The sequence below is a fragment of the Cololabis saira genome, chromosome 21 (assembly GCF_033807715.1).
Source record: "Cololabis saira isolate AMF1-May2022 chromosome 21, fColSai1.1, whole genome shotgun sequence".
In the NCBI taxonomy this organism is placed as follows: Eukaryota; Metazoa; Chordata; class Actinopteri; order Beloniformes; family Belonidae; genus Cololabis; species Cololabis saira.
The window spans coordinates 31,475,325-31,488,033 of NC_084607.1; the positions used below are offsets into that span (position 1 = coordinate 31,475,325).

At 38.5% G+C, this 12,709-nt stretch overlaps 1 protein-coding gene across 1 annotated transcript; it reads left to right on the forward strand.

Moving 5' to 3' along the window:
• The first annotated feature begins 214 nt into the window (after positions 1-214).
• LOC133421938 (tetraspanin-1-like) lies at positions 215-9,823 on the forward strand. The gene is made up of 8 exons (XM_061711745.1): positions 215-495; positions 3,122-3,200; positions 3,924-4,139; positions 8,639-8,713; positions 8,805-8,912; positions 8,994-9,119; positions 9,222-9,314; positions 9,393-9,823. The coding sequence occupies exons 2-8, from the start codon at positions 3,144-3,146 to the stop codon at positions 9,450-9,452; spliced, it is 735 nt and encodes a 244-aa protein (XP_061567729.1). The 5' UTR covers positions 215-495; positions 3,122-3,143; the 3' UTR covers positions 9,453-9,823.
• Positions 9,824-12,709: the final 2,886 nt, after the last annotated feature.

Sequence of the window (12,709 nt, forward strand, 5' to 3'; positions counted from 1 at the left end):
CTCATGTACATTAGTTGCAGTTACCTGCCAAGGCAGGAAAAGGTTGACGTTAGTTTGTCACATGACTTGGCTGTATTTACCAAGTATAATCCAAGCAACCCAGAGACTCATATCCAGGTGCTGGTGTTGCAGGTGTAACAGGTGATCCGGCTCGCTCTTCCCCTCCCTCCTGCTGGAGCTGCCAGCCCGGCTCCGTGGTGATGTGGGGCTTTTTTTTAAACTCAGCTGCTTTGGTCACACCCACCGCCCCTGGCCGGCACTTATATCAGCCCGGCAGACCTAAAATAAGACCAAATGACATGCAAATCCTCAGAGGCTGCTATAAGGTGACAAAGCCACAGGAAGTGTGGTCATTTACTGAAGTACAGAGTTAAAATATCCTCCTGTGTTCCTGTGACCTCACGGTGCCCTCCCACAGCAACAGCCTTCATCACTGTTGTGAAGGCAGAGACTAACCCAGCCTCGGTGCACATCGCCGGACCTCTCCCGTGACAGGTAAGCCAGGACCGACTTCACTGTGATTGTGATTTACAGTTGTACGGGGGAGAATCTTCTTGCTTCGTGTTATTTTTCAACTGCCGTACCAACGTAGAGAGGGATCCATCCAACAATGATCCTTTGTCCCCTGAGACCTGCCCGCAATTACTCCCTTCAATGGAGTCCTTTGAGAGTTCTCCGTCTGTGTTTTCTGGTGGAAGCTCTGCTTTTGTTGATCTCACAAAACCAAATGTGGACCCGTCTGTGTGAGAACTCTGTCATGCTCTTTATCACCTCCCAGCATCCATATTTTTTTATCATTGTAACAGAGAAACCCTATTCAACACTGCCGGCTCACTGAGAAATGTTTTTTGTGACTATGACTTGTTAATAAATCACTGAGCTGACTTCTCAGTGTCAGAGTGCAACCCGCTGACCATAAGGGAGCTGGAAATGTTCGGAGTAGTGAAGCGATGGTGGGAGTTTTGGGGCGTCAAGGCAACGGCTCGTTATGTGGATTACACGGGACAGGATCCTGGCCCACGGATGTATGATTAACTTGATGAGTAGCAGCTTTACCGTAACAGACACCAGCACTTCCTGTTTTTTGGTTCATTCAATGTTTTTTTTGTCCGTGTGAACATTTAAAGAAGGCGTTAATGACTAAAACTGACTGTCAAAGCTGCAGTTGGAAAAGCAGATATCAGTTCAATAATGGAGACAGAAGCCCATATGGGATCCTGCAGTACAGTCTGTCGTTGTACACCAACTGGTTCTGCTCAGTCATTGTCACTATTTAACTGTTTTGTGACACCACACAAAGGGCACTGTTTCCCATCCTGGAGGTCCACACACACACACACACACATCTGAAGAGACAAAAGGAGTGTGGGAGGTCAAAGATTCAAGGATATGTTTCTTTTGGTTGTGCATTTGTGTGTCCAAAACGGCAAAATCCACGAATTTTGCATGACTGTTTTATCCTGATGTAGGCTACTTCAGTTTGTGCTGCGCGTTAGCACCACCTCACTTCAGCAGTCATGGCCAGATTTATCTATGTAAATCATATGTGTCATCTCCATGGGGCAGCACAGTGGCTTGGTGGTGAGCTAACACGATAGTTCCTCGTTTAAACCCTGGCTGGGGCCTTTCTGTGTGGAGTTTGTATCGTGTACTTGAGTGTGCTCCCTCCCACAGTCCAAAAACTTCAGGCATGTCAGGTTAATTGGTGGTGCTAAATGGCCTGTGAGTGTATGTGTGGTTTGCCCATGACATGGCCTTGAGATACACGGGTGACCTGTCCAGGGTGTTTTATAGAGGAAACTTTGCAGGCAGGGTCAACATTGTACTATCAGCGGTTTTAATCCTTATCATATTACATTTCTTCCTTTCTTTTTGGAGACTCCTTTGATTTACGAATGGTAGATGTTGCTATATTTGCATTCCGAGAATACTCAAAGCACTTTTCCACAAGCTTCATTCACACACACAACAGGCACATTACCAACCTTTACAGTTTTGTTTATGCACTTTATTTTAGTATGCCTTACTTTTTCTATCTCACACTACGGAAGAGTATTAGGGCCAGTCAGGAGAAAAATTGAAGGGTTAGGGTTAGGGTTAGTTGAAGTAGAATTTCGAGAAAAAAGTCGAAATGTTGAGAAAAAAGTCGAAATGTTGAGAAAAAAGTCAATATTTCGTGAATAAAGTCGAAATGTTGAGAAAAAAGTCGAAATGTTGAGAAATAAAGTCGAAATGTCGAGATTAATGTTGAAGTAGAATTTTGAGAAAAAAGTCGAAATGTTGAGAAAAAAGTCAATATTTCGTGAATAAAGTCGAAATGTTGAGAAAAAAATCGAAATGTTGAGAAATAAAGTCGAAATGTCGAGAAAAAAGTCAATATTTAGTGAATAATGTCGAAATGTTGAGAAAAAAGTTGAAATGTTGAGAAAAAAGTTGAAATGTTGAGAAAAAAAGTCAAAATTTCATGAATAAAGTTGAAATGTGGAAAAAAAGGTGAAATTTTGACTTTATTCATGAAATTTCGACTTTTTTTTTTTTAATTCTATTTCAACATTAATTTCGACATTTCGACTTTTGTCTCGAAGTGCACAATAAAAAAAAATCTTCCACTCTCAATTTGTTTTCCTCTTGCATGGCCCTAATACTCTTCCGTATCACACACTTTCAGCTGCGCTGGGTGAAAAAAAACAAAAAAAAACACTAAAAAAAACACAGAAATTACATAGAAGCTTACTTCCTGAAAAGTCTGACTGTTTGATGAGTTATTAAACTCAGAGAGGGAAAGGTGGGCAGCTTAGAAAATGTCAGTTGCTTTCCCTTTCCCCATCCTCTCCCTGCCAATGCAACTGAAAGTCTATCCCCTAATTTACAATGCAAAATGTCACAGTGAAACACAGGCCACGACATCAGCGACATGATTAACGCGCTGCACACAAATGACTCCTGTGTACAAAGATGTTTTGTGGGAATCTCATCACAGATGATGCACTGAGCTGACAGTTCAGGTAATGAGATGTTCAATTACGGCCCAGTACAGATCATTAACTTAAATCTACACAGACTTCAAATCAAATGTTGCTAATATTAAACAATGTGTTATGTCTCTGTTTTATCTCTGTAGGTTGAACCATCAGCTGTTAAAAATGGGTTGCTTTGCGTTCCTCAAAGCCATGATGTTTGTGTTCAATGGGATCATCTTTGTAAGTAACGACGTACAGTGTTCAGTTATCACTAATTCAAGTCCAGTTTTTCTTCCCAATGAAATCGTATCATAACATCGAACGTATCGCAACATGGAGTGACGAGTGTAAACTTACGAGATGAATCAATTTCAGTGGATATTTTCACAAAACCAGCATGAATAATTAGAAAAAGAAAATTGTTTTATTTAGTCAGGTAGAATTTCTCTTGTTTGAATTACACTAGTAAAACCAGTTAAGTGAATTAAAGAATGGATTAAAATAAACTGAGCATGTCACACATACAGGACTATCTCAGAAAATTAGAATATTGGGAAAAAGTTTTTCATTTTCTGTAATGCAATTAAAAAAACAAAAATGTCATACATTCTGGATTCATTACAAATCAACTGAAATATTGCAAGCCTTTTATTATTTAAATATTGCTGATTATGGCTTACAGTTTAAGATTAAGATTCCCAGAATATTCTAATTTTTTGAGATAGGATATTTGAGTTTTCTTAAACTGTAAACCATGATCAGCAATATTAAAATAACAAAAGGCTTGCAATATTTCAGTTGATTTGTAATGAATACAGAATGTATGACATTTTTGCATTATAGAAAATAAAGGACTTTATCACAATATTCTAATTTTCTGAGACAGTCCTGTATTGTACTTTTGGCCTTGATGAATTGACCTTTTCCTCCTCCTATCTTGACTCCTGCATCGTTCACCTTCAGCTGGCAGGCATCGCCATCCTTGGTGTTGGGATCTGGGTGAAGGTGGACAGCGGCTCCATCCTCAGCTTCCTTGGGAAAATTGAAAATGCCCCACCCCAGCTGAGTCAGTTGCTCAACGTGGGCTACCTGCTGATTGGTATCGGTGCTGTGCTGGTCATCATCGGCTTTCTCGGCTGCTGTGGAGCCATCAAGGAGAGCAAGTGCATGCTGCTGCTGGTAAGATACGAGGGGTTAAATGAAAAAATGTGAATGTGTATTTATTATTCAGTTCCTTGTTGAGATGGATAATGGGAATATTTAACAGTTTCCTGGTTGCATGATACATGCCCGGCCACGGCAGCATATAGAGGAGTCCTTCACAATCAGGCTGGTGTTCTGTTTAACTTTATTTGTTGACCATTTCTCACAGTCAAGCTGACAAACGTGTCCTCTTCCCTTGCTCTGGGTACTGCTGGTAGGAAGAGTATTAGGGCCAGGCAGGAGAAAAGATATTTGAGAGGGCAAGATTTTTTTTTTATTGTGCACTTCAAGAAAAAAGGCGAAATGTCGAGAATAATGTTGAAATACAATTTCAAGAATTAAAGCTGCAAGCAGCGATGAACGGGCCCTCGCATTCATGGCCACTGTCCCCCATAAGCATATCAGAAATGACACCACCCACGACTTCCTATGTCAAATCAGTCAAAAGTTATAGCAGAAAATCGGGACAACCAATCAGAAGAAGGGGCGGGACTAATTCAGGCCAACGAAGCTCATGGACTCAATACTGAGTCCGATGACACCACCCACGACTCTTTATGTCGAACCATTCAAAAGTTATGGCAGAGAAAATTATTCTAGGGGGCGCTGTTGAGCCGTTAGGCCACGCCCATTCATGCAAACCATCAAATATAAAATTTATCGCCAGGCCTGCCTTGCATGCAAAATTTGGTGAATTTTGGGGAACTATCAAATATGGACCAATCAGATGAAGGGGGGGGCGTGCGTTTTGGCATCTAGCGTCGCCACGGTAACACTTTTGAAAGAAAAAAGTAATGCGCGTAGTCACAGGATGGAGACGCATATTTTGATGTATAACACACCTGGGTGCACGTTACGGTTCGGGCCGTATTAACTGTCGAAAGAATGGCATAAATTGCTCGAAAATTACGCGATTAATTCAGAATGTTTAAAATGGCCGACTTCCTGTTCGGTTTCGGCCAAGAGACTTTTCTACAGATACAATAGGGCCTTCGCACTGAAGGTGCTCGGGCCCTAATAAAGTTGAAATTTTGTGAATAAAGTCGAAATTTCGCCTTTTTTCTCAACATTTCAACTTTATTCAAGAAATTTTTACTTTTTTCTCAACATTTCGACTTTTTTCTCGAAATTGTACTTCAACATTATTCTCGACATTTCAACCTTTATTCACGAAATTTTGACTTTTTTCTCAACATTTCGACTTTTTTCTCAAAATTGTACTTCAACATTATTCTCGACTTTTTTCTCACCATTTTGACTTTTTTCTCGAAATTGTACTTCATTATTCTCAACATAGGGCAGCACGGTGGCTTGGTGGTTAGCACTGTTGCCTCACAGCAAGAAGGTTCCCGGTTCAACTCCCAGGCCCGTCAGGGGTCTTTCTGTGTGGAGTTTGCATGTTCTCCCCGTGCTTGCGTGGGTTCTCTCCGGGTACTCCGGTTTCCTCCCACAGTCCAAAAACCTGCATATTAGGTTAATTGGTGATTCTAAATTGCCCGTAGGTGTGAGTGTGCATGGTTGTTTGACCTGTCCAGGGTGTAATCCCTGCCTCTCGCCTGAAAATAACTGGAATAGGCTCCAGCAGACCCCCGTGACCCTGCAAAGGATAAAGCGGGTATAGATACTGGATGGATGGATGGATATTCTCCACATTTTGACTTTCTTCTCACCATTTTGACTTTTTTCTCGAAATTGGACCTCAACATTAATCTCGACATTTCGACTTTTTTCTCAAAGTGCATAATGAAAAAAAAATGTTCCTCTAAAATATTATTTTTATTTTTCTCCTGCCTGGCCCTAATACTCTTCTGTATGCTAGCAACTGGTTAACTTATACTAAGTAATAACACCAGATTTTAGCTCTCAGAATAAATTCCACATGGAACAATGTTATGCTTGTACTTGATCATAATTTTAAATTAAGCCATTCGCATGTATACCAGCGTTTGCTCAAACTGCCGTAGAAATGTTGCGGTTTGAACTGTTGCATGTGGGAAATGATTAGCTTTTTTTGGCCCCATTAAGCAGCTATTAGCTCACTAATGGCACCACTTTTATAAGTCATTTTGGATTCTCCAATCTGATACAGTTTACAGCTTTTTGATTAAGGCTTTTCAAAAAGCTCCACTTCAAATAAATTAAGTAATTAAAAACCTGGATATTCCAGTAACCAGCCTACAAATGATCGTAATGTAGCAGGATCCAGGGCTGACTGTGGCAGGTAGACAGCAGGGAGACATTAGCGCCCCCTGGTGGCAGAAAAAGGTAAACTCGCAGAAAATGACGTTGTAAGCCATTTTTTCTTCTTTTTTTTTAACTTCCTAAACTTTTTTGTTTGTTTGTTTGTTTCCTTTACTGAAGTGAACTTCTTCGACCTCGTTGAAAAATGTCACAATGCTGAGAAAGGTGTAATCAAAGAAATATATCAGAACTCCTGATCAGACAGAATTAAGCAGTCAGTATGAAATCAGCATGACAATGTGTCTCCTGTAGCAGTTTAAAAGAATTAAATTAAATATCAAATTAAAAGTTAGGTTTAATTGAGATTTTTAAGGATTCATCATTATAGTAACTAAACCTAGAAATACATACTGCTCAGGCGTCCTGTAGAGCAGCGGTTCCCAACCTTTTTTCCTTGGAGCCCCCCCTACTTGTGTCTAAGACCAGCCGGGCCCCCCGACCCGTACGTACTAGCAGCAAAATAGTCTTTAATTGAAAAAATGAACATTAATTATGTTTTTTTTTATACATTTCTCTTCGGTTTACTCTGGAGAAAAACAAAGTCATATGTATACAATGTCACAAATGTATAAAATACACACAAATGTCTCTTTTTAATATGAGACCAACCTTTTTTAACATTTTTCCTTTAACAACCTGTCGGAGTAGATTAAATGTTGAGTAATGATATAATAATAAGGAATTAAATCATTTCCTGTGTTTGTCACCAGTGTATAAAAAACAAAAAATATTCAAGACATTCACAAATTATTCCTAACAATGTCTTATGAATGACTAATTCGCAAATATAATTTTTACAACTGCATAATTTCAAAGCAGACAAAGTTTTGCACCCCCCCCAGAGATCTCTGGCGCCCCCCCAGGGGGGGCCCGGACCCCAGGTTGGGAGACACTGCTGTAAAGCGTGCTGACTTAATATTGTGACGTTATAATGTGACTTTATTATGTATAAGTCACAATGTGGTGCTCATCCTATTTATCTTCTTATATTCTCATTTCCTTTCTCCTGTCACATCCACATTGTGTGTCAACTGCACTCTCGCAGCTGCACCCCCTTTTGTGTGTGCACGTGTATCCAGGCCTGGCTGTAAATCCTTATCTGTATTCCTGTGTTAGTGATTTGAGGATTCGGATGAACGAACAGCAGTACAATCAGGGGCGAAAATCCCGGGGGGGACAGGGGGGACAAGTCCCCCCCATTAGTAAAGCTGTCCCCCCCTAGAATAATTTGAGACAGAATTAATAATTTTGGAACAATGCAGTAGTATTTAGTAGTGATGCACCAAAATGAAAATTTGTGGCCGAAACCGAAATCGAAAATAATAATAAACAGTAAAATCTCAGTACACTTAAAACAAGACTCATCACAGGAAAATAAAACAACAATTTTCACCTGTTTCAAGTAAATTTTCACTTGAAATAAGTAGAAAAATCTGCCAGTGGAACAAGATTTATTTTCTCTTTACAAGCAAAAAAATCTTGTTCCACTGGCAGATTTTTCTACTTATTTCAAGTGAAAATCTACTTGAAACAGGTGAAAATTGTTGTTTTTTTCCAGTGATTTTTTTTAACTAAAAATGAGACATTTTAACTACAAATAAGACAAATATTCTTGTTAAGATTTTGGGTTTTTGCAGTGTATTATGTCAGATGTGCTGTATTATTGCCACCTTCCACCTAATACCATTGTTTTGTATTACTCTAAGAAAGGTCTTCTGCCTGTTTGCGAGATAGAGATGGAAATGTCAAAATGCTGTATTAAAGGAAAGCTAAAACTTTTATTCCTTGTCCCCCCCTGGATTTATTCTCTAAAATGTTACTGTTTATTGTCCCCCCCAACTATGAAACAGGATTTTCGCCCCTGAGTACAATACCATGGTTTTCCCACAAAAAGCACATCAGATTATTGTATTCTCTCTTATCATGCTGTGTGATGTCATTGTTGTTGCTTTAAAACAAAAAAACAAAAAAAAACAGGGCTTATAATAAAGGAAGCACTAAAGGTCCTTATAGAGAATTGAACAAGCTCTTATCAAGACTGTCACTCAGGTGCTTCTTAGTCATTTCCCTCATTTAGAAACCTTCTTGAACAGTTTACGATTAGCTGTCAACCAGACGTGTTTGTTCCTGCTCTGGTTTCCTCCCACATTACAGACAGCACATGCAAGCATTGATGTTGGAGTTGCTTTTACATTTCTGCATAATAAATCAGATTATTTTGATCTTTTTCTCAGTTTTTTATCATAATCTTGCTGGTGTTCATCGCCGAGGTCGCCGGAGCGGTGGTGATTTTGGTTTTCAGACCACTGGTAAGTAGTTTTTAACTTTATATCAAGGTAATATTCACAAACATACGGACGTGATAACTGCGATGACAGGATGCCTAAACCTCCTTGTTAGGCTAACGACTTGATTGCAAAGTTGAGGACGGCAGCTGTTCAGAGTATCAAAAAGGACTATGGGAAAAATGATGACCTCACGGGACTTTGGAACACTACAATGGACACGGTACACGATGCTTCTGAAGTAATGACAAAATGTCTTCTGGCGTTTCTCCAAAGCTTTGTGTGACGATGGCTCTCTTTGCAGTTAAAGTGCTGTGGATTTGACAACTACACTGACTTTACGGACTCTCCCTATCACACTGAGAACAGGTCCTACCCAGCTCAGTGCTGTCCTGACACGACCAAACTGTGCAATCAAACCGCAGCTCAGGTATTTATTCTGGACTGCAAAAATTAACATGCATAAACATGATTCAGAGCAATTTTGTAGACAATGAAAGTTAATGTCACTTTCTACTTCTACTTTCACTAGAATACTCCTGGTTGCTTTATTAAGATTAAACGTCTGGTTGACGATAACACCATTGTGATAGTGGCAGTGGCCCTAGGGATTGCAGCTTTGGAGGTATGACCCCAGCCCTCAGGCTAAAAAAATACACATATTTACATATGTTTATTTCACTAACGTGAATTTTCCCCTCAGATTTGTGCCATGACTGTCTCCATGACCCTGTACTGCAGAATAAAATCCACAAGGGCCTAATGAGAGACTGTAAAGGTCTGAGATGCTCGTTGTAATGATGGAAACCTTTCCTCCTGCAGTGGCTCGTCAACAAAGACAGTTCATGTCAAGGCTTGTGCAATCAAAACTTCTGAATCACATAACACCCTTTTTTTTTACTGTATTTAAATATAACAGAGTAAAATTATGAATGTGAATCCTCTATTAGTGTACTTAAGAAGACTTATTGACACACCAGTTATGATAAATGTCAAGGAGGGCTTCTAACATCATCACGTGGTCAGTTAATGAGAAATTAGATGTTGCATTCACTCTGATAATGAAACAAACCTTATATTTCTGGTTCACTGCTTTCTACGTTTTTGAAATGGTGGAGCTTGTAAAATAGTGACATGTTATTTGTTAAATGATTGATTTTGGAATAAAGTTCACATTTACAGTTTAAAAATTCCTGTGTTTTTTGGACTTTGGTGGGGGTCTTGTTGGATTCATCAACTCACGGATGTTTCAAACAGGAAAAAGAAGCACCAAATGAAAGGGATCTACAAGCTTTTTCATTATACTCCCTTTAAAAAGGCAAACAGGCCTTATAATAAGCATTTAGGGGTTAAAATTCAAGATATTCAGACCCAACTTTCCATTTTAAATAAAATTATAATAGATTTATTACAGTAAAAATTCTACAGCGTCTTTAAGTCAAACAGAAAAAACCTACTATCGCCGCCAGAGGGCGCTCGTTACTCGACTACTCTAACTCTTAATGGCATTGTAAGAGGCAAATAGCCTTTCACATTTTTATTTGTTTTTTGACCTAATGAAAATGAATTAAACTTGTGAATAAATAGGAAGTCTATTATATAGAATGATTTACGGTAAGATTTAATATGTTGTTTATCTATCAGCAGAAGATAATCTGGTTACATGCCTCTTAAAGTGAACTTTCAGTCATTTTGCATTCAGGAGTTTGATCAGGACAGCTGGTTCTTGTTCTGAAGATGTCTCACTTGTCCTCCAGCTGTCTTCATCCCAGTGTTTGGTGGCATACTTGAGCAGGATAGAATAACATTCTTATTAATATCATGCTGTTTCCATTTTCAAATGTGTATGTTCAGTTCAAAATGTAAATAATTTTAAATATTTTTGTCCCATCCCATTGTTATAATTTTCTGCTAAATTCCAAACTGGTGATGTCACAGCTGATGGATTCAAAAAAGCAATCTGAAATACTGTGTAGTGTACATTTTGAATACTTGTGCTTGACTATACTAGTGAGTACATTTGCTCGAACTGTCAAAATCAAAAGAATATCCAACCATCCATTACCTATAGCTGTTTATGATGGGATTGCAGGGGTTGCAGGTGAGCTGGAGTGGATGTGACAGAACCCCCCCTTAAATTATCGCCAGTCCTCTGGGCAGTACTCATCAGTTCAGCTTTGGTCTGTGGGAGGAAGCCAGAATGCATGAGGAAAAGAGCTCATGTATTGTGGCTACATGCAACTCCACACAGAGACACTCCTGCTGGAGTCCAACCTGGAATGTTCTTGGTGTGACGAAATCACAGCGCTTCCTCCACAGAATATAATTTTGAATATACTGTGTGATTAATTTGAGTTACATACACATTTATTATATAAACCTAATAAACTCAAGTAAATAAGATAATAAAAAATAATTCAAATGTAGGCCTATATAAATTTAGAATTTGAAATGCAAGACAAGTTTATTTGTAAAGCACATTTCATGTACCAGACATTTCAAAGTGGTTAACATAAAAACATTTTTAAATGCATTCAAAAGTAAAGAAGTTTTGAAAGCAGAATTAACGAGACATACAAAAAATAAAAAGAATAAAACAAATGAGACAAAAGAAATATGTAAACTTGAGTTGGATGAGTGAACGCTTCCTACAACTCGATTGTAAGTGTGAGGAACTGGTTGTTTCAGCTGCTGTAACATACACAATTGTCATCTACTCCGCAAACTAAGCCGGACATTTTGGTATATATATATTCAGTACTGAGTTGAGGGGGGATGAGGGGGGATGGCATCCCCCCCTGAAATAAAAATGGTCCAAATCATCCCCCCTGTAAAACTGCCATCCCCCCTTTCCATCCCTTATGTCATTTCATCAATGAATGTGGTTTTACTGCTATTTCAACATTTAGAGTCATCACCAGAAAAATAACTTATTTGACAATTTTCACCTGTTTCAAGTAAATTTTCACTTGAAATAAGTATAAAAATCTGCCAGTGGGACAAGATTTATCTTCTCATTACAAGCAAACAAATCTTGTTCCACTGGCAGATTTTTCTACTTATTTCAAGTGAAAATCTACTTAAAACAGGTGAAATTGTTGTTTTTTCCAGTGATGAGTCTTGTTTTAAGTGTAATGAGATTTTTTTACTAAAATGAGACATTTTAACTAGAAATAAGACAAATATTCTTGTTAAGATTTTGAGTTTTTGCAGTGATCCATTTTACTTATCCTGTGAAGGACAGAGTCATATTGATAAGTTCAGAAAACGGTTTTTTATTGTTGTGTTTTGATGTATTTGATGTAAGCCCAGTGGATATTTAAAGCTTACAGAAGGCTGCATTTAACTGCTGCTATGTCATTCCTGCAGTATTTCTGCAGGTGTTTTGGTCAGTGCTATTATTTGTAATATATTATATTATTTGTAATCAGCACAAATTATCTGTCCCCATATGATCAAATCCACCATCCCCCCTGATTTGTTTTTACAACTCGAGTACTGTATATATTTATATATATATATTTGATATATCGTAATTTGGCGTGTCCTAAACTATAAATAGCCTATACTTAGCAGATCTATCAGGACTCAGGCCGTTGCTAAGCGACGTTTATAAGGCTTTCATCGGAACGCCGTAGCGCCGTGGCGCGTCACGTGATTTTTCTTATAACTTTTATAGTTTTATAGTTTTATGTATAAATTCATATTTATACATTTATCTTTGCAAAAAAACAAGCCTGTAGTTTTTTTTGTTAGTATAGCTTTATCACTTTGCTTCAGTTAAAAAAGAAGACCTCTGTTCAGATCCCGCAGCTCTGACGTCACTCAGGTTGTGACGCACGTCAGAGATTCTATATAAAAGCAACTGCCGCATGATTTTTGTTCACAAGTCAGACACACAACAGAAGTAGCAGATCTCTACTGTTCCTCGTGATTGATTTAGGAGAAAAATTGTGCACGCACTTTGATTGTAACAAATGGAAATGTACAACAATTATCAAGCCGACCCACTTTTTGACG